This window comes from Chionomys nivalis, chromosome 19 (genome assembly GCF_950005125.1).
Source record: "Chionomys nivalis chromosome 19, mChiNiv1.1, whole genome shotgun sequence".
Taxonomy (NCBI): Eukaryota; Metazoa; Chordata; class Mammalia; order Rodentia; family Cricetidae; genus Chionomys; species Chionomys nivalis.
The window spans coordinates 26,878,243-26,901,377 of NC_080104.1; the positions used below are offsets into that span (position 1 = coordinate 26,878,243).

At 36.8% G+C, this 23,135-nt stretch overlaps 1 protein-coding gene across 6 annotated transcripts in view; it reads right to left on the reverse strand.

The window, feature by feature from the left end:
- Window positions 1-23,135, reverse strand: part of Phf3 (PHD finger protein 3) — a 72,757-nt gene that overhangs the window by 14,723 nt on the left and 34,899 nt on the right. For 5 of the 6 annotated variants that reach the window (XM_057794650.1, XM_057794653.1, XM_057794649.1 and 2 more), the window contains 6 exons: window positions 18,303-20,022; window positions 12,555-12,864; window positions 9,560-9,743; window positions 4,025-4,169; window positions 3,788-3,944; window positions 471-587 (listed from right to left, as the gene is read on the reverse strand). In XM_057794650.1, the coding sequence (XP_057650633.1) occupies window positions 471-587; window positions 3,788-3,944; window positions 4,025-4,169; window positions 9,560-9,743; window positions 12,555-12,864; window positions 18,303-20,022 (2,633 nt within the window). The remainder of the gene's footprint in view (window positions 1-470; window positions 588-3,787; window positions 3,945-4,024; window positions 4,170-9,559; window positions 9,744-12,554; window positions 12,865-18,302; window positions 20,023-23,135) is intronic. The other variant, XM_057794655.1, reaches the window with a different exon arrangement.

Below are 23,135 nucleotides of genomic sequence, written 5' to 3' on the forward strand. Positions count from 1 at the left end.
GCCTAGTCTGCTCTCAGTGAACTGACTCAGGATAAACCCTTTCCTCCCTAGGGCTTTGGTCCTGTTTTTCATCATAGCAAGAGAAACCTTAAAGCAGACACCCTCTTCAGACAGTGCATGCATGTGAAACACAGACAGGCAGAAAGTCCATACACAAAATAAAAATAACTGAATCATTTTTAAAAGGTTAAGAAACAAAGGAAGCTGAGCACAAAGGCATATGCTAGTCGTCTCAGCACTTCAAATGCTTAGGTGAGATCACTAAACCCTGAAAAACTGGAGAACATGACAAAAGAGGAGAAGGGAGGGAGAAGAGAAAAATGGAGAGATGGAAGAGAATAGGTGTTAGAAAACAAAGCCTGTTTTACTTGCACTCCGTATTAACTGATCTTTGTAAAAAGTTTGCCCCCATGGTTAAAAAGCAAAGACTTTGATAGCCAAGCCAAACACAGAGTTATGAATGTCCTTACGTGTCTGTTTTCCCTTCGTCTCCACGCAGCTAACTCTTTAGAGGCTAGTTCTTCTGGACTCATTCTTATAAGATGATCAGGGGTTACTTCTCCCTTTAGTACTTTTTTAAATAATATCTACAGGATTTTAAAATGAGAAGGAGACACAAACATTTAGAAGCAAAAGAGCTGTTTCATGTGTGAACTGCTAATAAGTAAACTTTGAAGCAACTTTTAAGTCTGATTTATAAACATTCATAATTTATATATAACCTAGTACACGCAGCCTAACAGCTTTGTATTCTGGAAGAGTAAAACACTTCCTATATAAAATTCAACTTGATGCCAATTGGTGTCCACACCTGTAATGCCCGCTGTAGGATGGAATGTTCAAGGACAACCTCAGCTACAGCTTACTACACTGTGACATTCTGTTACAGTTCTGCTCCACCCCACTCTACCCCCCCCCCAAAAAAAAGAAAAGAAAATTCATGTAAAAATTAACAAGAAAAAACAACTGCAATGAAACTATAATACAGCTGCCCAAAAACTGTATTAAATCTAACCCAGGACGAATTATAATAATCACCCACTGTATAGTAATGCACTGAATAAAAACAGCTTTTATCACTGTAATAATTTCTGTTTTTAAGACATTTACCCTTGAATCCTGGCAGGCCTGAGTGGAAACTATAGCAAAGTACCAACTGCGAGGAAAAACAGTCTTAATTTGATTACTGAGAAGTTTCTAGATTATATATTTCCAAGAGTTCATGGTCCATGACAGATTGTACAGCGTAAATTTTCTTCAATAGGTGTGAGTAACTTAAAAATATTTTAATCAAATACAGTTGTCCATAAACAATAGGGAGATTGGTCCCAGAAACTCCCCCAATACCAAATCCTCAGATGTTTAAACTGCCAATGATGATATACAACTATTTTCATCTAGCCTATATACGTGATCCCATATATAGTTGTATGTGACCTAACATTTCAGTCTACAATAGTCTATCCAAATAATAATATACAATTTTAATGCTTAGTGACAGAGAAGATGACTTAGCTGCCTTAGTCTATGCAAATATATTCCGATGTATACACAATAGCAAAATCACCTAATGATGATCTTTTTATACTGCATCAGCATTGTTAAGTGTCACATAAGTATAGTTTAAACTATTTCTATATTTACTTATAATATCTAATACAATGCTAAGAGCCGTGTACAGAGTTGTTACACATATTACACAGGAAATAACAACTAGAAAAATAAGCCTATATATGTTCAGTATCTGTTTTGCTGATGGTAGAAAACAGATGCAGAAATTCACGAGTACAAAGGGATGACTATGTTGCAACAAACATTACTATGCAAACTTACATAACTGATGTGAAAGCTCTTACACAAACAGATTTAGTTTAATTCTATAACCTAGAGTCATCTATAGCCCAAAATTTTCAATGGCTCTATGTAAATCTAATACACAAAATAATAAATCTTATTTATATTTTGAACTCTGAAAGTGTTCACTACCTAACTTTTGCTTAGTGCACACAGCACAGAACTTTCTGTGTATAAACACATACAAATACACATATATACACACATATAAAACACACATACACAGAGCTTTAAGACTTTTGCTAAGTCTCAAATAAGAAATCCCAAAAGAAAATTAAGAGATCAATAATGTTTATGGCACATTTAAAAACATATTTTTTAAAAAATTCTATTTCATTTGGTAAAATTATTTCAAATACTTTTCTTGGGGAAAGGGGTATTGCAAGTTGTTCAGGAACTCACAGCTTAAGTGAACTTTCTGCCTTTGATTCCCTAGGCAGCTGTGAAGTCAAACATGTGCCATCATGCATAGATTTTTGTTTTAAGTTTATAACTAAATGTGACTTGGGATTTTAGTGAGAAATGCTTAGGTTTGCCGGGTAGTGGTGGTGCATACCTTTAATCCCAGCACTTGGGAGTCAGAGGCAGGAGGATCTTGGTGAGTTCGAGGCTAGCCTGGTCTACAAAGTGATTTCCAGGACAGCCAGGACTGTTAAGACAGAGAAACCCCGTCTCAAAAACCCAAAGAGCTTAGGCTTAACAGATTTTGAAGAATACTGAAGAATTAATTTTTTATTCAACTGAGTTATGCAAGAGAATAAAGGAAAGAAAATGCACATAAATCTAGACATACGGTTCAACAGACTCACAATCACTAATGTATAGGATTCACAAATTAGTAGCAAAAGACCCTATGAAAATGTTATGTTCTGGGGTACATATGCAGCTCAGGTGGCGAAGTGCTTGCCCACCTTGAGTGCAGCTCTGGATCTGAGCCCATAAACATGGTAAGGTGAGCAATGTGTAATCCTGGCACTCAAGAGCTGGAGACAGAAGGAAGAGAAGTTTAAAGTCATCCTCAGCTACATCTAATTCAAGACCGTGTTTCCTTTTCTGGCCAGTGAAAACTTAGGTGTTTTTAATGAGTGCGATGGTTTAAATGCAATTGGCCACCATATTCTCAGAGGGGGTGGCATTATTAGTGTGACTTGTTGAAGTAAGTGTGGTCTTACTGGAGGAAATGCGTCACTGTGGGGGTGGGCTTTGAGGTCTCAAATATGCTCAAGTCACATGCAGTGTCTCAGTTCACTTTCTGTTGCCTGTGGATCAAAGATGTGGAGTTCTCAGCTCCTTCTCCAGCACCATGTCTGTCTGAATGCCATGGCACTCCATGATGATAATGGACTGAACCTCTAAACTGTAAACCACCCAATTCAATGTTTTCCTTTATCAGAGTTGCTGTGGCCACGGTTTCATTAAGACAAACTTTATGACAAGAGGCCGAGTGCAGTCACTAGCTCCACAAACAAATAAACCAAGCAGCAGAGAGTACTGTGTGAGCTGCCCAGAGGTGCTGAGCATTTTCACCATGTGACACCCTGTCATCTACAAATGTGCCGGATCACACTCACAGCTATTTGGGATGCACTCAGGCGACGAACCTCTTGCAGGGCATATCTGAGACAGTCTCACTCCAAATAATAAACTGAAGAGTTATATTGTATTATATTACATTATATTGGATTCCTATTCAGGAAAGCTGCAAGCATAAACATTTATAAGACTAGTGGGATGGCTCAGTGTGTAAGGGTGCTTGTTACCAAGTCTGTGGAGCTAAGTTCAATTCTCTGAACTCACTGTAGAGAGAACTGACTCCTGAAAGTTGTCCTCTGACAAAAGAGCCAAAGAACACACATACCCTCCCCATACACATGCACAACTTACAAAATTAAATAAAATTTACGAAAATTTAGAGACAAAACAAGCTACTTACATTGTTTTTAGGATCTTTTAGATTGAACATCAAGCTTCTGTATTTATTCTTATACTTGGAATCTGTGTCTCGAAAAAAAGAGAAAAGCTCTTTTTCAATTTTTGTGGCAACCTTTGCTGCCTTTTCCTCTGGGACCTTCAAATTTGAGTCTGTAAGTCTTAAAATTAAAACAATTCAATTATTTTCAAATACATGGAATAAATATCATTCAACCTTATTATAATAACAACATATTACCTTTTCATAAGAATATCTTTAAGAGAATGCCGGACGCTCTGTCTGATTTGATCTGCAGAGGGTTTGGAAGCAGCAGCAGGGGGGTGCACATGAGGTCCTCCTTTTTCAACTTTCCTCTTTTTCATCTCTTGCTTCTCATGTGTACCTAATTTTTAAAGGATCTAAACTCATTAAACTGTTTTAAAAGGCACTTTCTTTTATAATGAATGATTTAAGTTTAAATCAAAGCAGACTAAGTCACTACTTAGAAATAACATCAAACGTCCTGGTGTTAAAGTGATAATTAAAATATCCAGTGTTCTTTTAAAAAGCAGCCCTAAAGCCATGAAGTGTATGCACTCTTGTCCCCATTTCAATAAGGATTTCAAAGACAGTTACTCTTCATATTCTACTGCACTTTTAAAAAGGTACTTAGGAAGCCAAGGCAGTAGTGGCACATGCCTTTAATCCCAGCACTCGGGAGGCAGAGGCAGAGGCAGGAGGATCTCTGTGAGTTCGAGGCCAGCCTGGTCTACAAGAGCTAGTTCCAGGAAAGGCTCCAAAGCTACAGTGAAAACTATCTCAAAAAAAAAAAAAAAAAAAAAAAAAAAAAAAAAAAAAAGAGGCTACTTAGGAAATCTGACCCAAATTTATTAGGTAAACTAATAATGTGATGTCTTCATTAATAGAACTGACTGAGCTTTTCACCTTGTTTGACACTAATCTACTCCACTGGTTTTCTTTCTTCTCACACATTTTCAAATTTTCAATGTCAAACAACCTACTACTTTGACATCAGCTGATTTATTCTAGAATCTTCTCAGCTCAAAAATTCTGAAATTCTTTTCATTTCTATTTGCTAGCATTCAGAAAAATTATTTCAGATGGATTGAAAGATGGCTTACTGATTAAGAGCATGTGCTCTTCTAGGACCATGGTCCAGTTCAGAATACCAGGCCAGGCTACTCATGATCACCTACAACTCTGGCTCTGGGGGATCCAGCACATCCGGCCTCCATAGGCACCTGCACTTACATGTACATAGCCACACACTGACAGACCATTAGAAATAAAAGTACATCTTTGTCCTGAGTTCAATTCCCGGCAACCACATGGTGGCTCACAACCATCTGTAATGAGATCTGGTGCCTTCTGGTGTGCGGGCATACACACAGACAGAATATTGTATACATAATAAATATTTTTAAAAAAACAAAAAAAGAGTATATCTTTAAGAATAAATTTGACGGGGGTAGGGAGAATGGGAAAATGAAGGATCAGGTTGGGCAGGGTGAGGGTGGGATGGAGGAGGAAAGAAATTAAAGAGATGTCTTGATTGATGGGGGGGGGCAGTTCGGGTTAGCAAGAAACCTGGTGCCAGAGAAACTCCCAGGAATCTACAAATATGAATTCAGCTAAGACTCCTAGCAATAGTAGAGAGGGTGCCTGAACTCTCCTTCTCCTGTAATCACATTGGTGACTACCCTAATTGTCATCAGAGAGCCTTCATCCAGTATAGAAGCAGATGCAGAGATCCACAGCCAAGCACTGGGCTGAGCTCCACAAGTCTTGCTGAGGACAGAGAGAAGGGAATCGTACAAGCTAGGGGAGCCGTGGTAATGATATGGGATCCCATAGAGACAGGTGACCCTCATGAGCTAGGGGGATCTTATAGACTCTGGACCAGTCCAACAGCTAGGGAGACTGCATGTGACCTAGGCCCTCTGCATGGGACTAACAGCTATATAGCTTGGTCTGTTTGTGGGGTTCCTAGCAGTGGGATCAGGACCTGCCCACTGTCCCCTGCACTTGGGTTGGCTTTTAGAAACCTATTCTCCATGCTGGTTGCCTCACCCAGCCTTGATATAGGAGGAGGAGCTTAGTCCTGCCTCAACTTGATGTTCTATGCTTTGGCTTTGTTGCCACCCGTGGGAGGTCTGTCCCTTTCTGAAAGGAGATGAAGGAGGAGTGGATGGCGGGAGGGAGTAGAGAGGAGGCAGGGGAAAGGAACAAGAAGAGAGGAGGGAGGGGAAACTGCAATGGGGATGTAAAATAAATGAAAAACTTTAGTGAATTTTAAAAAGAATGAAATTATATACATTAAAAACTGTACTTACTAATTACATCATGCAATGCATAAGTCACCTTAAATTTATCTCTTCCATGCATGATGAACACAAACTCCTTCTGAAACATAAATCATTACTATCTGCAACCACCTTGCTATACACTACTATACCAGAATCTCTTGCTTGTAACTTAGCCATTGCATAAATTTCCCTATCTAACTCTCTCCAACCTCTGGTGACTCCCAGCTGACAAAACTGCCCATCTACTCTCAGCTTCTATAAAATCAGCATTTCAGACTCTACATATAATAAAAAGTAGACTTGCCACATGCCGTTAATTCCAGCACTCGGGAGGCAGAGGCAGGTGGATCTCTATTGAGGACAGCTTGGTCTACAGAGTGAGTTCCAGGACAATCAAGGATACACAGAAATCCCGTGAGGAAAAACCAAAAGAAAAGAAAAAAGAGTAGACTTCACTCTATGTATATAACGCATCAGCTGGCAGACACTTTGATAGTACCATTTCTCTTCAGTCCTTCCCATAATAGCCATTCCTAAAAGAGATAAACTGATATCCTACTATAGTTCTGATTTGTACTTCCTAGATGATTAATGGTATTTTTCACATATCTACTATTCTGAAAACCATTTAATTCTATCATTTTTATTATCTTCATAACCCCATTTCCAATAAAAAATCAAATTAAATAGTACATCACCACTGCTCCTTGTATGCTTAGCACTTACTCTCCTGCTAGACAATGCCCTCATCTACTGATCCTATCTTCCCAGGAACTCTGATACCCCATTTGAGACACTTCATTCTTTCCCTTCTCTTAACAAAACACTCCCTTATCTTCCAGTTTTATTTGCTTATTTCACATTTTATTGAGAAACAGAATCTCAGCTAATACTTTTTTTTAGCATGGAGTCACTCTACTTACATCAGTTTGTTTTCTTACTGCACCCAATATTCTCTACTACTGATTGAACATCCCTAGACTGAAATCTTTTTGAAAACAGAATACACAAAAAAGCTTCAGATTTGAGGCCAGAGGAGTAAGACAAAAGAACTAAATAAAAGACATCTAAACAGGAAAATGGGAGGTCAAATTATTTCTCTTGCAGGAGACATGATGTCATATATATGAAAACAAATACTCCATAAAGAAAGAGTATATAACACATTAAATTAAAAACTACAGTATTAAAATAATGAAGTCTTTAAAAAGGAAGTAATATTTTAAAAAGCCATGTAAAGAAAAAACACAGAGTCTGGATACTATATGTTACTGTGTTGTCTTTGAATTTTCTGACTGCTGAGGAAGAAGCAATGGTTGGTAAGGGACACTGGGTTAAAGCTGCTAGATTAAACCAACCTATATATTTTCAAAATATCATGACTTCAAATGTTAAGTAAAAAGGTATGTTTCTTTGGAGGAGAGGCTATGCTTTTATTTCCACAGAAATTGAGAAGCTCTGGACTCATTCTTGGCTAAAGAAAATCTGGTTTGATGGAGAAAGAACCCCTGAAAATCCAGGCTACAAACATAAAGAAATAAACCTAAAAGAACTACAAGATATATGATTACATATTTTACTGCTCAAACACATAACAAAAAATTCATCTTTGGCTGACTTATGTACAATGCACAGTATATACTTGTATTGTGAGGATCTGACTTTGCAAACTCCATTTTAAAGAAGAGGCTTCATCTTAAGCCATATATATAAAACAAGCTGGGGATGAGAAGATCTCAGCTCCAGAAATGTGCTGTGACTGCAGAAATCTGAACAGATACCCTAAAAAATGGTCAATTAAGAAGATAGGGAGCAGATCATAAAATGTAATGAGGGCTATATGTTCCTAGGAGGCATCCTGTTCTTGAAGATACCTAGTCAGTAATTTATGGCTCTTTGTTAGGTTTTTGCCCAAAAACTGGCAAATGGTTTCAGAAACTACCTTATCCTATGCCCTTCTTACCTAATCCCAAGACGACAGGACGTGAACTCTCTGATTACAGCGTTTCCCCTTTAAAAGTTCTATGCTCCCAGCGCTCCCTGCCACACTTTCTCCTCCCACCCCACGCTGGGGTGCTGGAAAGGTGTTGGTCCAAACTTAAGCTTGAATATTATTAAAAAAACCCTCATGTAATTTGCATCAGAAATCCAGCTCCATGAATTCATTGGGGACAAGTAACTTGAGCATAACAGTATTAATGCGGACGTATATGTAATAAGTCTGAGTTACTGGTCTAGCATTTATAATTAATGTAAGTTTCAGTATGTTTACTTGAGAGCGGCTGTGGGATGGGAAAACCCTGACTATACAGCCTGTCCATTGTGGAAATTTCTATAGCTGTTTTTTATTAAATCTTTGATTTTAAATAATAGCTATAGATTGATGTGTTCCAAATTCATACAATAGCTCTGGATATCTAATAAATGTTCAAAGTTCTAATGATTAAAGCCGTAATTTTTTAAATATTCCTTCAAGTCCTTTGCTTTCTCATCTCATTAAATGAAACTAAAATTCTATCCAATCATCCCCACTTCCTTCATTTGCCTATAAATAATCCTCTGTCAAGTTCTGTTGTTAACTTACTGTAAAAGTCATCTCAACTTGAACATTTTGACTATGTCTGCTGTACCTGTGCAACAAGCCACTCTCATTTCTTTTACAGGATGCTGCTATGAGTGTACTCCTCCCTTCCTACCAGCCTACAGACCAAAACTATTAAGGTCATCTATTACCCCCAAGCACAAAATCCAAAGGTTTCACACATATTGAAAATAAACTGAACCATCTTCCATAATTTCCCTTAACCTGCCTTCTAATACTAGCCTATTCCTAAGTCTACATATACTGCTCCTGACCTTATATCTCTCCGTCAGTGTCTTATACTCTCCAAATTTCTCAAGTTATCTCCCTCCTAAATCAGTCCCCCGGCTCTCTCCCCCCAACTGGGGCTCTGCATCTCATTTCCACACTTTTTCTTAAAGCTTCTGATACCATTTTCTTACTTGTCAGTTTATTGTCTGTCTCCTCCCACTAATACTTAAAGGCCAGGAAGATGGGGCTAAGGTCTTCTAGCTTCACTAGTATCCCCTAAATTTAGGGCAATGTTTTTCATTACAAATATAGTCAATTAATTTTTTATTTTATTTTCGAGACAGGGTTTCTCTGTGTAGCCCTGGCTCTCCTGCAAGTCACTGTAGACCAGGCTGGCTTCAAACTCAAGAGATCCATCTGCCTCTCGAGTACTGGGATGAAAGGCATGTGCCATCACCGCCTGGCAAAAATATTTTACTTTATTTATTTTTTAAGTACATTGGTACGAGAGTGTTAAATCCCCTAGAACTAAAGTTACAAATAGTTGTGAGTTGTCATTAACTGTCATTAAAATGTTCATTGAAAAAAAGTCCATGATACACTAACCTATGAAATAAACTAAATATATGGTACGTAATTCTTAGTAGTCATTACCTGATTTTGATGCTTTTTCTACTGTGCAAGTAACAGTTGTAGATTCTTTGTGTATTTTTTCACTTTTTTCATCTGATGATCTCCGAGGTAAAACTGGTTGTCCCAACTTCCGAAGAGGAGCTAGCTGCCATTTTTTAATTTCAGTATCTCTACTGTCAGATGAAGATTTTCCCTCACCAGCCTCCTGGAAAATGGAATTTATTTCATTAAAATGAAAACTACTACATAAGAGGAACCTCAATAATATATAAGTGAAAGAAACTAAATCTAACACACAAGCTGTAGAGAGGAAACAATTTTCAGTCATCAAACATCTAAACTGTTTTAAGACACACAAAAATAAACTGAATAAAAAACAAATGGTTCGCTAGGCAGGGGTAGTGCACGCCTTTAATTCCAGCACTTGAGAGGCAAAGGCAGGCACATCTCAGTGAGTTCGAGGCCAGCCTGATCTACAAAGTTCCAGGACAATCAGAACGGTTACACAGAGAAACCATGTCTCAAAAAAAAAAAAAAAAAAAAAAAAAAAAAGTCATTTTTTTATTCAAAATCTATTTGTTAAGCACCTACTTTGCACAAAACACATAACATCCTATAAAGGAGGAAAAAACAGATCAGGTGGTAAGGTCCTCAGTTGGCTATAAAATGAAGGCAGTGACTGTGGAGAATGCAGACACTGAGCATCTGCATTTGTCAGTACTTCTAAAGAATCGGTTCACACTATGTCAATAAGCCATTTTTACTCCCTGGGTACCATCAGTGTCCTTGCTACTTGGTTCCTAAATTGAAACCTACAAATAATTACTAGTGAAAAAAGGCTTCTCAGATAAATTAATTACATTATACTAATCTTGAAAAACAAGAAGAATAACCATGTACAGATAAATGAAATACCAAATGTGGAAACATGATGTTTTCTTTAATGTAGGAATCCACAAAATTTTTACTTATGCTTTGCCATGTATGTAAGTGCACCACATGCATGCACCATGCCTGTGGAGGCTTGAAGAGATGTCAGAGCCCACAGCTCTGGAGCTGCAGACACTGTGAGCCACCATGTGGACACTAGGAATTATACCTGACTCCTCTACAAAGATAGCCAGTGCTCTTAATTGCTGAGCCATCTCCCTAGCCCCAGTAACATGTTTTACTGTCACAGGTCTGGTAATAACATTCCTAGCACACAACAAAAATACAATAAATAGTTCAACACAGAAATCTGGTGATGTGAAAAGGAGACACTGTAAATTACCAGACTGATCCGAAGATTCAAGAGTTCACCATCAGCCAGGTGTGGCAGAACATGTCTTTAATAACAGTATTTGGGAACAGAGGCCAGCCTGATTTACAAGTTCTAGGACAGCCAGGACTACATAGAGATTAAAAAAATTTAAAATAAAACAAAAAGGGTGGACAAAGAATAGAGTTCACCATCAAAAAGAAAACCGAGCAAAGACGGGCAGAATGCAGCACACATCTATAAATTCAGACCAACTTCTGGAATTTCTGAAAACATTAACAATGTTAATGTTCTATAACGTCTTTTCAAGTAAGAAAGACAAAAAGACAATATAGTAAGATATATTTCCAGATAGACAAGAAACTGTACACAAAATTTAACAACCAACAGTTGTTAAATAACAATAACATATAGAAGTTCTCAGAGAACATACTGTAAAACACTAATATAGCACTCAGCCATATTGTCAATTAACTTTATGTTAACCAAGAAAATCTAACTCTCCAAACATCCTGTCAGACAGAAATGCTAAATGTCAAAAAGATTTGACAAAATGGAAATCAACCAAGATTAGACAAAAAAAAAAAAAAAAAAGAGTGTGTGACGGAGCTGAGTCAGTAAACTATGGAGGAGGCCATCACGAGACACCCAGACCCTGGTGAAATACTTTCCCTGCACAGCAGAAAGCCTGGCTGTGCTCGGGAACTGCAGAGTTCAATGCCAGCTCAACTGCAGACCTTCCTAACAGAGCTGTGCTCCCTCACCATCCTTTGAAAACAGAAGCTGCAGCTTCTCCCCAAGCAATGTGTGGCTTACTAACAGATCCGAACGGCTAGACCAAAGGCTTCCAGTGCTTCCCTCAGCTTCTAAAAATAAGTGTTTTCTTTGTCTTTTAGACGACATTTACTTATTCATACACACTTACTGCCACTACATTTTTTTCCTCATCAGGATTCTACTATAAATCAGGAATAAGAAAAATCACTGTTAATGAAAGAAAAATTGGATAGAACAATACACCCTTTATATTTTTTCTTCTTTTAAATATATATTTTAGACTTTGTTTAAAAAATACTTTTAGAAGGCGGTTTAAAATGTCAGATCAGGGCCGGGTGATGGTGGTGCATGCCTTTAATTCCAGCACCTAGAAGGCAGAGACATGTGGCTATCTGTGAGTTCAAGACCGACCTGATCTACAGAGCTTGTTCCTGGACAGCCAGAACTGTTACACAGAGAACCCCCCTCCCTGCCTCAAAATAAATACATGAATACATATATAGATACATAAATAAATAAAGGATAAAAAAGATCAGGGAAAATAAACCTTTAGAAGTCTACAGCTTAACAGTAGAAGTGGGAGGAGTGACTTCCAAGCAAATGAGATCAAAGATTACATTTTTTTTTAATTCTTAAAGAAAATACAAAATGGTTCACCTAAAAAAAAAAAAATCAGTATTTAGATTGAAAAGTTGTTTCAAAAACTTTGTAAACATAATTTGTACCTAGTCACACAGTCACATAAACACTATAAAACAAAAAATCAAATATAAAACTACAGCTTAGCACAAAAAAGCTGAAAATGCCAAAGTTCCTACTTTTCAGCAAAATTGTCCCCCCCAAAAAACTTAAATTCAACTCAGTCTTATGAAAAAATAAGAATGTACATTGTAATAAACGCAAAAGAGAAGTTTTTGAAACTCATTTAGGTCCATATAAAGCTTATGAAATAATAAATGTACTTTTTGGAAAGCTTACCCGTTTTAAAATTTTGACCTTGTGCTTTATATTATCATTCATGTATTTGCTTTTATCATTGGCTACCATGTGCTTCGATGACCCGAGCTTTTCACACTCCATGGTTTTCTCTTCACTGTGGGCTTCAAACGTAGTTTGGTCTTCCAAAATATCTGTGTCTAATATGTCAGTCTTTTTGTCTTCTTCAGCACAACATCTTACACAAACATATTCTTTGTCTTCCTCTCCCATTTGTTGTGCTTGGGAAAGACTTAACCCAACGCAGTCACCATGAAACCAGTCATCACATCTCCCACAGCCAACCATAAACCTGAGGGGAGCAGAAAAGTAATTTATTAAAAACAGTATTCAAGTAAAAACAGTATTTAGCTACTGCTCCTACTTTCCATGTACGCAATAGTTCAACATGAAGGAAGTTCTGAAGGAATATCCCATGAAAATATAACTTTTAAATCAGGAGAGTCTCCTCTCTAGAACGGATAGAAGACACTAAGGAATGATAGAAATGAGGACACAAGTTGGTTTCGGGTGAAAACTAATCTCCCATAGTACAAAAACACCATAAAACAAAGCAAAAACAGAAACAGTGAGCAGGGCAAGGTGTGAGATCTTATCCTCAATCCACCCTAGAGCTGATATCATACAGAAAACAGGGGGATTTGACTAAAAAAGTTTAAAAAGTAAAAAACCATAGAAGAAAGTCTCTTTCATTCTTACTAGCCAGTATGTAACCTGAATCATTCTTCATTCTGGTCCAAAGTGTCAAACTGATTCAGCTGAAGAAATCTGTTTACTTTTGGGAGTGAATCTTAGTCAATGCCCATGTGTTTGAGGTTATCACCTCATTTCCCAAAAACAATACTCTTATCTTAACATAGGTGCATTCACATTTAGGTTTTATTTCAAATGTGGAAATTTTTTTCCTTTATTGCATTCTACCTTGACTACTCATGAATCAGTAATCAAGTCCAGTGTGAAGTTTTAATTAAAAAAAATTGTCATTCACCTAAAGATGTGATATTTAATTTTTTAAATTTATTTTTTGGTTTTTGAGACAGGGTTTCTCTGTGCAGCTTTGGAGCCTGTCTTGACATTCGGTCTGTAGACCAGGCTGGCCTCAAACTCACAGAGATCCACCTGCCTCTGCCTCCGAGTTCTGGGATTAAAGGTGTGTGCCACCACCGCTGCCCGGTCATTCACCTAAAAAATATTTGCAACTACTTAGGAACAAAGTGGCAAATCAAACATGACCACATAAGCAGCAATATTATCAGCTCACTTGGATATTCAGATTCCATCCCCTTTTGCTCTTTCACTCTGGCAATTCATGGTATCTGAAAGACTTAGGGATAGCCTTTTATAATGTTAGTACTTTGTGGCACCACCAAACACGCCCTACTCCTTTTAAAGTATAAGTGGTCTAACAGATGGAATGCTGAAAATTAGCCTAGTGAAGTGACCCAACTCTAAAAACACCCAAGTTCCTATTTTCATGCTGGAAATAACAAAATTCGTACATTTAGGAGGTGTTTTAAAAGTGGTACCAAATCCATCCATCCGTCTGCAGTAGCTTTTCATTCTTTTTATCCTGTGTGCATTTCTGTCTACCCACCTACTGTTGCTAAGTCTTAAGGAAACTAGTACAACTGGCCACTTATCCTCAATGGTTATGTCTGCTGCCACTGCTGTCAGACTTCACTTTCCTATGATGCTCTTGGTTTGAAAAATAAGGATAAAAAATACCTTTCTTCACAAGATGAGAGAGCATTTAAACAAGGTAACATTTGTAAGTTTCTGGTTTGAGATTTTTGATGATTCTGTGATATTTCAAATGATGTAGCTCTTCCACAGGGTAGGGATTTTGAAGAATTCTTTCATTTTTAATACCTTAATGTTCTTTCCTTACTCCATACAAAGTACACACATTGCTATTTCCTGAAACCAACTCTCTAACATAAACAGCTTTGAGATTCTGAAAGAAAACTGGTCACTTCTCTTCTACAACCACAGCTGCATTGACTTCAAGGCAAGTCTGCAGTGGTTTCATCTTAAATGTCAGATTACACAACACTGTAAAGTGACACACAACCAGGCCATCTCACTGATCTATGATCAGAAAAGTTACCAAATTATTTCATCATAACTGATTTCAAGTTTACTTTGGAAATGCCTACACTCAAATGTTGACATATTTTGAAACAAATCTCTTGTCATCTAAAGATGTGATCTTAGGTTTGCTTTTAAAAACAATGCATTAATTTAAAAAATATTTTCTACAAAAACAAACAAAAAAATGGTAAAAAACTCCCAGCCAGCATCTGGGGTTGTGGAGGGTGGGAGAAATCTAATATTGTCAATTACAACTGTTATCACCAATTTCTAAAGTCAAAACCTCTAAATACTATGAACTTAAAAAAAAAAACAAAAAACAAAAAAACCTTTCTGTAAAGACAGGACATAAACAGGGAATGGGAGAGAAGAGGGTTCAGAGATGAATGGACAAGGGACCTTTCCTTCTTTCTGGCTATCATGCTGCTTTAAAGACAAAAGGACGAGGGGGCAGAGTTAGGAAGCAGAGCCCAGAATCTGTAGCAGTAGGGCAATAAACAACTATTATTCCATTTCTTGTCCTATCCTTGAATTTCTGAATAACAAGAGAAGTTTCTTTACAGAAAATAGTAAGTTTCTGTGTAAAAATAAATTCCATGTAGAGCTTCTAAATTAGTTAACTCAGGTAAATCAGTATGAATTAGTAAGTGGAAAAATGCAGCAATACTCACTGTCTTTTCTTACTATATGTTCACATACAGACAGAAGACAAAAATTAGTTACTGAAAAATAATAGAAAGCAACTTTTTCTAATTTTAATTCTTTTTGGTATGAGCCAAAAAGAAAAAAATTCTCGGAAAACTTTAGATGTTAAAGTAAACTATAGAATTAATTCCAAGAACATCTGCAGTCACAACAACAAATAAAAAGTGGTGGGGTCACAAATTAACACTGAAGGTGTTACAGGTTCTATTAGTTCTACTAGGTCTATAGTTCTATAGGTAATAGAAGTGACAGCCCAGAATGTATTGTCACTACATACAAACTCACTCTTCTAAACTGAAGATTCTCTTTCACATAAACATTAAATCTCCTTAATAGTAAACCTAGTCTGCAAAGAAAAATAGTCTACAAAATTTAAAATAAGAAAACCAAAATTACTTGTTCTAATGAATTATGTCCTCAGAACTGAGTGTTCTTTTCTGAATATAACATTATGAATTAATGTTGTTAAGTAGACTTTTTGCTCCTTGTTTTTGAAATTTTGTCCAATATACAATTAGGGTCAAGAAATGCACTACAAATTAAAGTTACAAAACATCTTCCTAACAAAGGAGGAAAGAGAAACCCAAGGTAGATAATAGGAAGAGACTAAAAAAACTTCCATTCAAAATGCCTTCTAATTAAAAGGTTTTAAATTCATATTTAAGTAAAAGTAAACAAAGGTCTTATTTTAAAAATATATTGAATAATTTTGATACATGTCTGCATCAGGAAAATAAATTTAAGAAAAAATGCACTATATTAAAAGAACTACTGTCTCTAGGACATAAGAAAGTTAGGATATTATGCCATGAAGAATTGTTCATACAAATCATAATATTCAACTGAACATATGTATAAGAAGCTAACCCCAGTTGCAATTTGTGTAAAATACTGATTAACTCTACTGTCACAAATGTGACTAATATATAAAATCAGACAATCTACATACTTTCCTAGTAAATCTATAGTTTTACATGTACATTAAATGTGGAAAATAACAAACTGAAAAGCATGTTTTATGTATTCAATGAATGAAAGGACAATGTAACAGTATAGTGGTGAAGCTAATATATAAGAAAAAAAAACAACCAATTACTTAGGTTTCTTTATTCACAGACTGAAAAAAATTACTGAAAGTGTCTGAAGAACTAATTTAGAAACTTTCCAATGTACATCATCAAGATCACTTACAGAGGGTCAACATCCCAGTCCCCACAGCTAACATTCTAAGCTGTATTCCAGACTAAAGCAAATAAAGTCCATATTTGATAAGGCAGGTTCAAAAATTACAGTAAAAAAAAAAGTATGAGCAGAATATGTAACCTTTCCTTTACAAAATTAACTGCTGATGCTATGAAGTGACAGCCACCACTAAACTAAAGAGCTTGGGTAGATTCCTGAAGACTAGGCCATTAAACAAAATTTATCTATTAAAAAGCAATTGTAGCATACTGCACATGGGTTCTAACTCTTATGCCAAAGTTATTGCTAAGTTTTCTAACCCATGACTCGTAAACACATCAGTGCCATGAATTTTGGAAGATACTAAGAGACAAAGGGCTGGCTTTTATTAAAAGGACAAGAAAAAAGCACAATTTAATCCTTAAGTCTCTGAGATCTGAAGAGTAAGTCTCCTTTAAAAGATGTAAATGTATCATGAACATAAAAGCCATTAGAAGTATGTAACTGGGATAAAGGTAGCATTATATTCAAACATTAGAAAAACAAGAAAATGCTTTTACTTTTTAAAAAGTACTTCCTGACATTACAATAGGGTATGAACAATTTTAGTACATAAAAGCTGAGTCAAGAGGACCACCCCAAGATCAAGGACAGCACATGTTACATACTGAGCTTTAAAACAGGCTCTGCTACAGGCTCTGTCTCAAAACAAACAAAAAATTTAATGCAACTCTCTGGCATAAAATCTGGTTTAACAACCCTAAAACTTCCCCTTTCCTCTCCAATTGAAATTATGTACACAACACCATTTACTGACTGCCTCTCTCTATTCGGTGTCTTTCTTATGTGAGCTGACAAGAGTAGAAAGGTAACTGTCATTTACTTGTCCGCGTTTTATTTTCTCTTTAATGTCTAATTGTTGACAGACGTCCCAACAGCAACGTGAATACTACTTGCTCAGCACCATCTAGAGTAGCAACTATAGTAGAAACTTCATTTCTTCTTTGTACTTTCTCAAAGAAGAAAGTAAATGAAAACACACTGAGGATGGGGCATTGTCATGCGCTACTAGAAATGGAGTCCAAAACAACCCTATGATAACAGTAGTGGTAAAGTGAACTATAAAATTTTCAAAGATTACAACTCACAAATTCTTTAAACTACTAAAACTTTCCAAAGACATTTTCAGTCTATTCCATAACAGATACAAAATTCATCTAGGTGATCTAACGGTTGCTTTTTTGCTACTGACTTTAGTTCCCAGCTCAAATCTGTTGGTTTTGAAATGGTAGTGGTTGAGTTTAAAGTGCATCATTTAAAAAAAAACAACAGCTTCAAAGAAAACTAGCAATTCCATTATGACCTTCACACTTTATTACTAGTTCTTCTGCAGTCAAATAAAGTGACAGATAACCTCCAGTCCTGAGGCAGTATGACAATTCTGATTATCATAAGGGTTCTGAATTTTATCAGATGTAATGACATTAAATCATAACTGGTTACAATGATAAAACATGTACATGCATATCAGCTATTGGTCAGACTAAGCTTTTAAAAAATATCCTATGATGATCTGATTGTAAATTCAGTGGCTCCAGGTTTCTATCATTTATCCAGGATTGGTATGGGGCTTTTATAAGTCTTGTATATCAAATTTCTTTTCATATTAGAAAGTTCTCACACCGATCTCAATCCTCATCCTACAAGCTTCTCAGTGTACACACCCATACACATATACACACGCACACACACCTGTTGCCATGTGGTTTTTTACAAAACCCACATTGCTTGCTGGGAGTCCACATATATTTGCTTTCAACTGAGGAGGTTTGATCTGACCCTTCTTTTTTTACAGTAGCTATGTTGTCTGGAATGAACAAAGGAGGCTCATCCAGAGAAAAACTTCGACTGCTTCTCCTTTGGCGAGGCTGTAGGTTTTTCTCTGGTTTTTTAAGTTTCAGTTTATCCTCCTCCTTAAGATGCTCACTGCCTGGATGCTCATGCTCATCCTTCACATGGCTAGTGACTTTCACTGGTGCCTGTGGTTGAGGCTTATGGCTCTGTTTCTGGCTGGAATGCAGCAAGTGTCCAGTTTGTGCAGGGTGATGAGGCTCCTTAGAGCAGCCAGAGTGACCATGAAGCTTATCACTAAGAGAATGAGTTAAAGGTTTGGAAACTTGCATTACATTTTGATCCTGTGAGGTTTTTTTCAATACAGAATGAGACTGGCTTTTCACAGATTTAACCCCAGAATTACAACTCAGACTCTTCGACTCCTTATCAAGTTGTCCTTTCCTCACTTTGGCCGGCCTCTGAAAATCATGCTGAAGCTCTGGTTCGTCAGCATTTCGCTTCACACTCTTGACATTAGATTTAGTTTTGCTATGAACTACTTCATGCTTTACTGTAGCAGTTTTTCTTGGAATCTCTGTGGTCATACTTTTCGAATGAGTTGTAGATTTTAAGTGCTTAGATTTTACATTTTTGGGTTCTAAACCGCTTATATCATCCTGAAGATCTGTTGTTTCATGAGAATCTATTTTAATACTTTGAGTAATATTCAACTGCTTTGAATTTTGGTCAGGAACATCACAAATAGTATTTTCCAAAGTACTAGTTTCTGGTTCAAATGCACAAGTATCAACCTCCTCCAAATTTGATTTATTAAACTCTGTACTCTGCAATTGAACATCATTAGATCCCGTGTCCTCACAATATCCCGATGTCTCCATTTGATTTCTTGGTAGACAGTCTTCAGCTTTATCAACAATACCTACTGTATTCTTCAATTCCAAATTACATTCAGCCAGTTCATTCTTTTCTGTCTTATTTTTATCTGTACAGACAGAGTCACTAGACACATCAGAAGATACAGGTTCCTCCGTCATCTGGTCATCTTCACAGGGTAGCTTTATCTCCTCTAATTCTTGTTCAAGTTTTCCCATTGTGCCCCTATCTTCAATAGTGTCATCTATTTCATCTGAAACAAGATCATTCTGTTCATCTTCCTTATCTGAAAACTTAAACAATGGGCTACGATCACTCTTAGGTTTACATTCTATCAGAACTTCATTTTTCTTTTCTTCTATACTATCACAAGTCTCTGAAAGAAGTGGACAATTTAACTCATGAGATGGCACATTTACTTCCCCCTGGTTATCACATGTACGCTTGGAATCCAATTCAGCTTCATCCTTCATTTCAACACAAGGCGACACTGAAGAATCAACAGAAGATGCTGAGACTTCTGGCACCACATTGACTGGCTCAGCATGCCGGCTACTCCTTCTACTCTCCTTGGGGTATTCGGATTTCAGAGATGTGTGAAGTTCTTCTTTACTGTGACTTCTCTCTGACGATCTCACCCCTACTTTAGGGGTGGTTACAGTCTTCCCAGGTGGCTTTTTTGTGCTTAGAGGCGCTGCATTTGAACGCTTGGCAATAGTGCTTTGTCGCAAACTTCTTACTTGTTCTATCATAAGAGAAAAAAATAATATAAAAATAAAATAAAAACTTAGCTATTTGCTGTGTGCTTTTATTTCAGTAGAGATTAGAATATAATGCTTCTTCATTCTGAACTATGAAACTTACCTTATCATAACAGCAAAAATTTACTGACAGCTACTCATGATGATCACATATACATTAATATATATAATTTAATGTTAACTACATTCATGAGAATCTCTTGAATTCTAGCAGAAGAAATAGAAATACAAACTTCAGACTCATCTAATTTGAAATTATCTTTTCTATACAAAGTAAAAGATGGAAATCAAAGTAACCAAAATGAGAATCTATTACCACTAATAACTGCTTAAAGAAAGATTATCTCATATTCCTAAATAGCAAATATTTCTAATTATATAAAACCAAGTTATGTCCAATTGCCATTATAAGCCCAAATGCCAATAAAGCCTTAAATGCAAATGGAACCATGTATCCTAAACAATATCTGTTGTTTCAAGAAATAACTGCTAAAGACTTCCAATCTCCATTTTAATATATTTTCCTTTTACTTTAAAGCTATTTTTTTAAGTGAGACTAGTCTCCTATAGTCTAAGGCTAGCCTTAAACTCCAAGATGATCCTTGAAGTTGATCCTCTTGCCTCCACTTTTACAAGCTGAGACTTAATAGGCTGTTAGCACAACTAAAACCCAGGTTTCTGCATGCTAGGTAGGTAAGCACTCTAAAACAGTTACCTACAAACATCTCCAGTCCCTACACTATTCCTAAAGAAGAAAGAAGAAGTTTACACCAGTGTACCACATACAGACTGCCAAATGAATCAGTAACTTAATCTGAGAAAAATGTATAATAAGGAAAATATTTTTTAAAAAAGTAAAGAAACTTCCTTAACAGTGCTCCTAGTGGAATCTATTAAATTTGATTTTCCCCCTTTCCCCTGAGTCTGATACAAATCTTCTAGAGAAAGGAAAACACACAGTAAAAAGAACTGGGGGAAAAAAAAAACAAAAAACAAAACTTTAAAAATTCACTAAACAGAAAAGCAATTTGTAAATTAAAATTCAAAATAGAAGCATGAAACTATACTTATCTTGTTCCTCTAAATCAAATTCACATGAATACATCAATTTCTTTTAAAGTTCCCCATTCAAAATAAAATCCTACTAGGCTACTGCTTTGAATTTTTCCCCCAACTTGTCACTTATCGTCAGAGGATGAAACTACTAAAGAATGTCCTTCCAGCAATCCCAGGTGATACTTCAGGCCCTGGTGTAACACAACAGCAGTCTCACTCTTCAGTGTACCATTGAAAAATAAACTATACACAGTCATCCAGTCTTTGGGACCCTTTCTATTCCCTCCAGGCCTCACATTATCTGGACATTTGGGACACACTCTACAACTTTAAAAATCATGGGCTGTGGAGATAGCTCAGTCAGAAAAGTACTTGTTATGAATGCACAAGGACTTGAGTTTAGATTCTCAACATCTTTTATATAAGATGAGCAAGGAAGTCTGTAATTCCAGTGCTGGAGGCAGGACAGGCTGTTGAAACTAGACCCCTGGAACTCACTGACCAACCAACCTAGTTCAATCAAGGAGTTTCAAGTTCACTGAGAGATTCTGACTCAAAACAGAAGATAGAAGACGATGGAGAAAGACAACTGGCCTTCATATTCACACAACTGGTGAATACATACACATACACCCACAAATATGCACATACAACACAAAAAGATAAAATCAGAATTAAAACATTAATTAATGTATTATGAACTGTTCATTATATGCTCAGTTATTTTTAAAATAACTCCCTAAATTTTATTTCTGTATCAGATGACATTTAAGTTCTGAACTCTATCCATCCATGAAATGGAACCATTGAAAAACAGTAAATTAAAAAAACAAAAACAAAAAACAAAAAAAACCCTTTTGGCTTTGAAGTGGTTGCAAAAAAAAAGAAGAGCAAGCCAGGCGGTGGTGGCGCACGCCTTTAATCCCAGCACTTGGGAGGCAGAGGCAGGCGGATCTCTGTGAGTTCGAGACCAGCCTGATCTAAAAGAGCTAGTTCCAGGACAGGCTCCAAAACCACAGAGAAACCCTGTCTCGAAAAAACAAAAAAACAAAACAAAACAAAAAAAAAGAGCAGCAGTTGACTCAGAAGGTATTCGAATGAAATATTATTTTCTAATAGCAAACTTATCTATTAAGTGAGTGAAGGATAAAGCTACTTTTGCTTCTCTAAACTGCCTTTTTTGCCTTTCTATTATTATATTATACACACACACACACACAAACACATGTATCTCAAGGAAATTATAACAACAACCTTTATTCCCTTAGCTACAATAAAGAATCTTTTTGAAAAGATATGAATTCACAGAAAATGAAGAACAAGAGGAAACAATGACAAATTTTATAATTCAAACAAGAGACAATTAAGACGTAATATCCTTAACCTGGGCTCATAAGAACTCAAAGACTTAACCAACAAACAAGGAGCCTGCATGAGACTGACGTAGGCCCTTTACATACATGTGACAATTGTGCAGCTTGGTCTTCTTATGGAACCCTAACAACGGGAGCAGGGCTATCCCTAATGCTTTGGCTACTCCTCATACTGCGTTGCCTTGCCCAGCCTCACTACAAGGGAAGTGCGTAGTCTTACCACAACTTGATAGACCATGCTTTGTTGATACCCATGGGAGGCCTGCCTCTTCCTGAATAGAAGAGTGGATGGGGGGGTGTGTGGCAGAGGGGAGGTAAAGAGAGGGAAGGGAAGAAAAGGAAAGAAGGGAAACTGTGGCCAGACTGTAAAATAAATTAAAAAAAAGAAGAGAAGAAGGAGGAGGCGGGGGGAGGAGGGGGGGAGGAAGAGGAGGAAGGGGAGGAGGAGGAGGAGGAGGAGGAGGAGGAGGAGGAGGAGGAGGAGGAGGAGGAGGAAGAAGAAGAAGAAGAAGAAGAAGAAGAAGAAGAAGAAGAAGAAGAAGAAGAAGAAGAAGAAGAAGAAGAAGAAGACGACGACGACGACGACGACGACGAAGAACAACAACACTAATAAACTGGCAAGTTTAGCAAATTCACCAACATCGTGCCCAAAACTGATGGCTTATCCC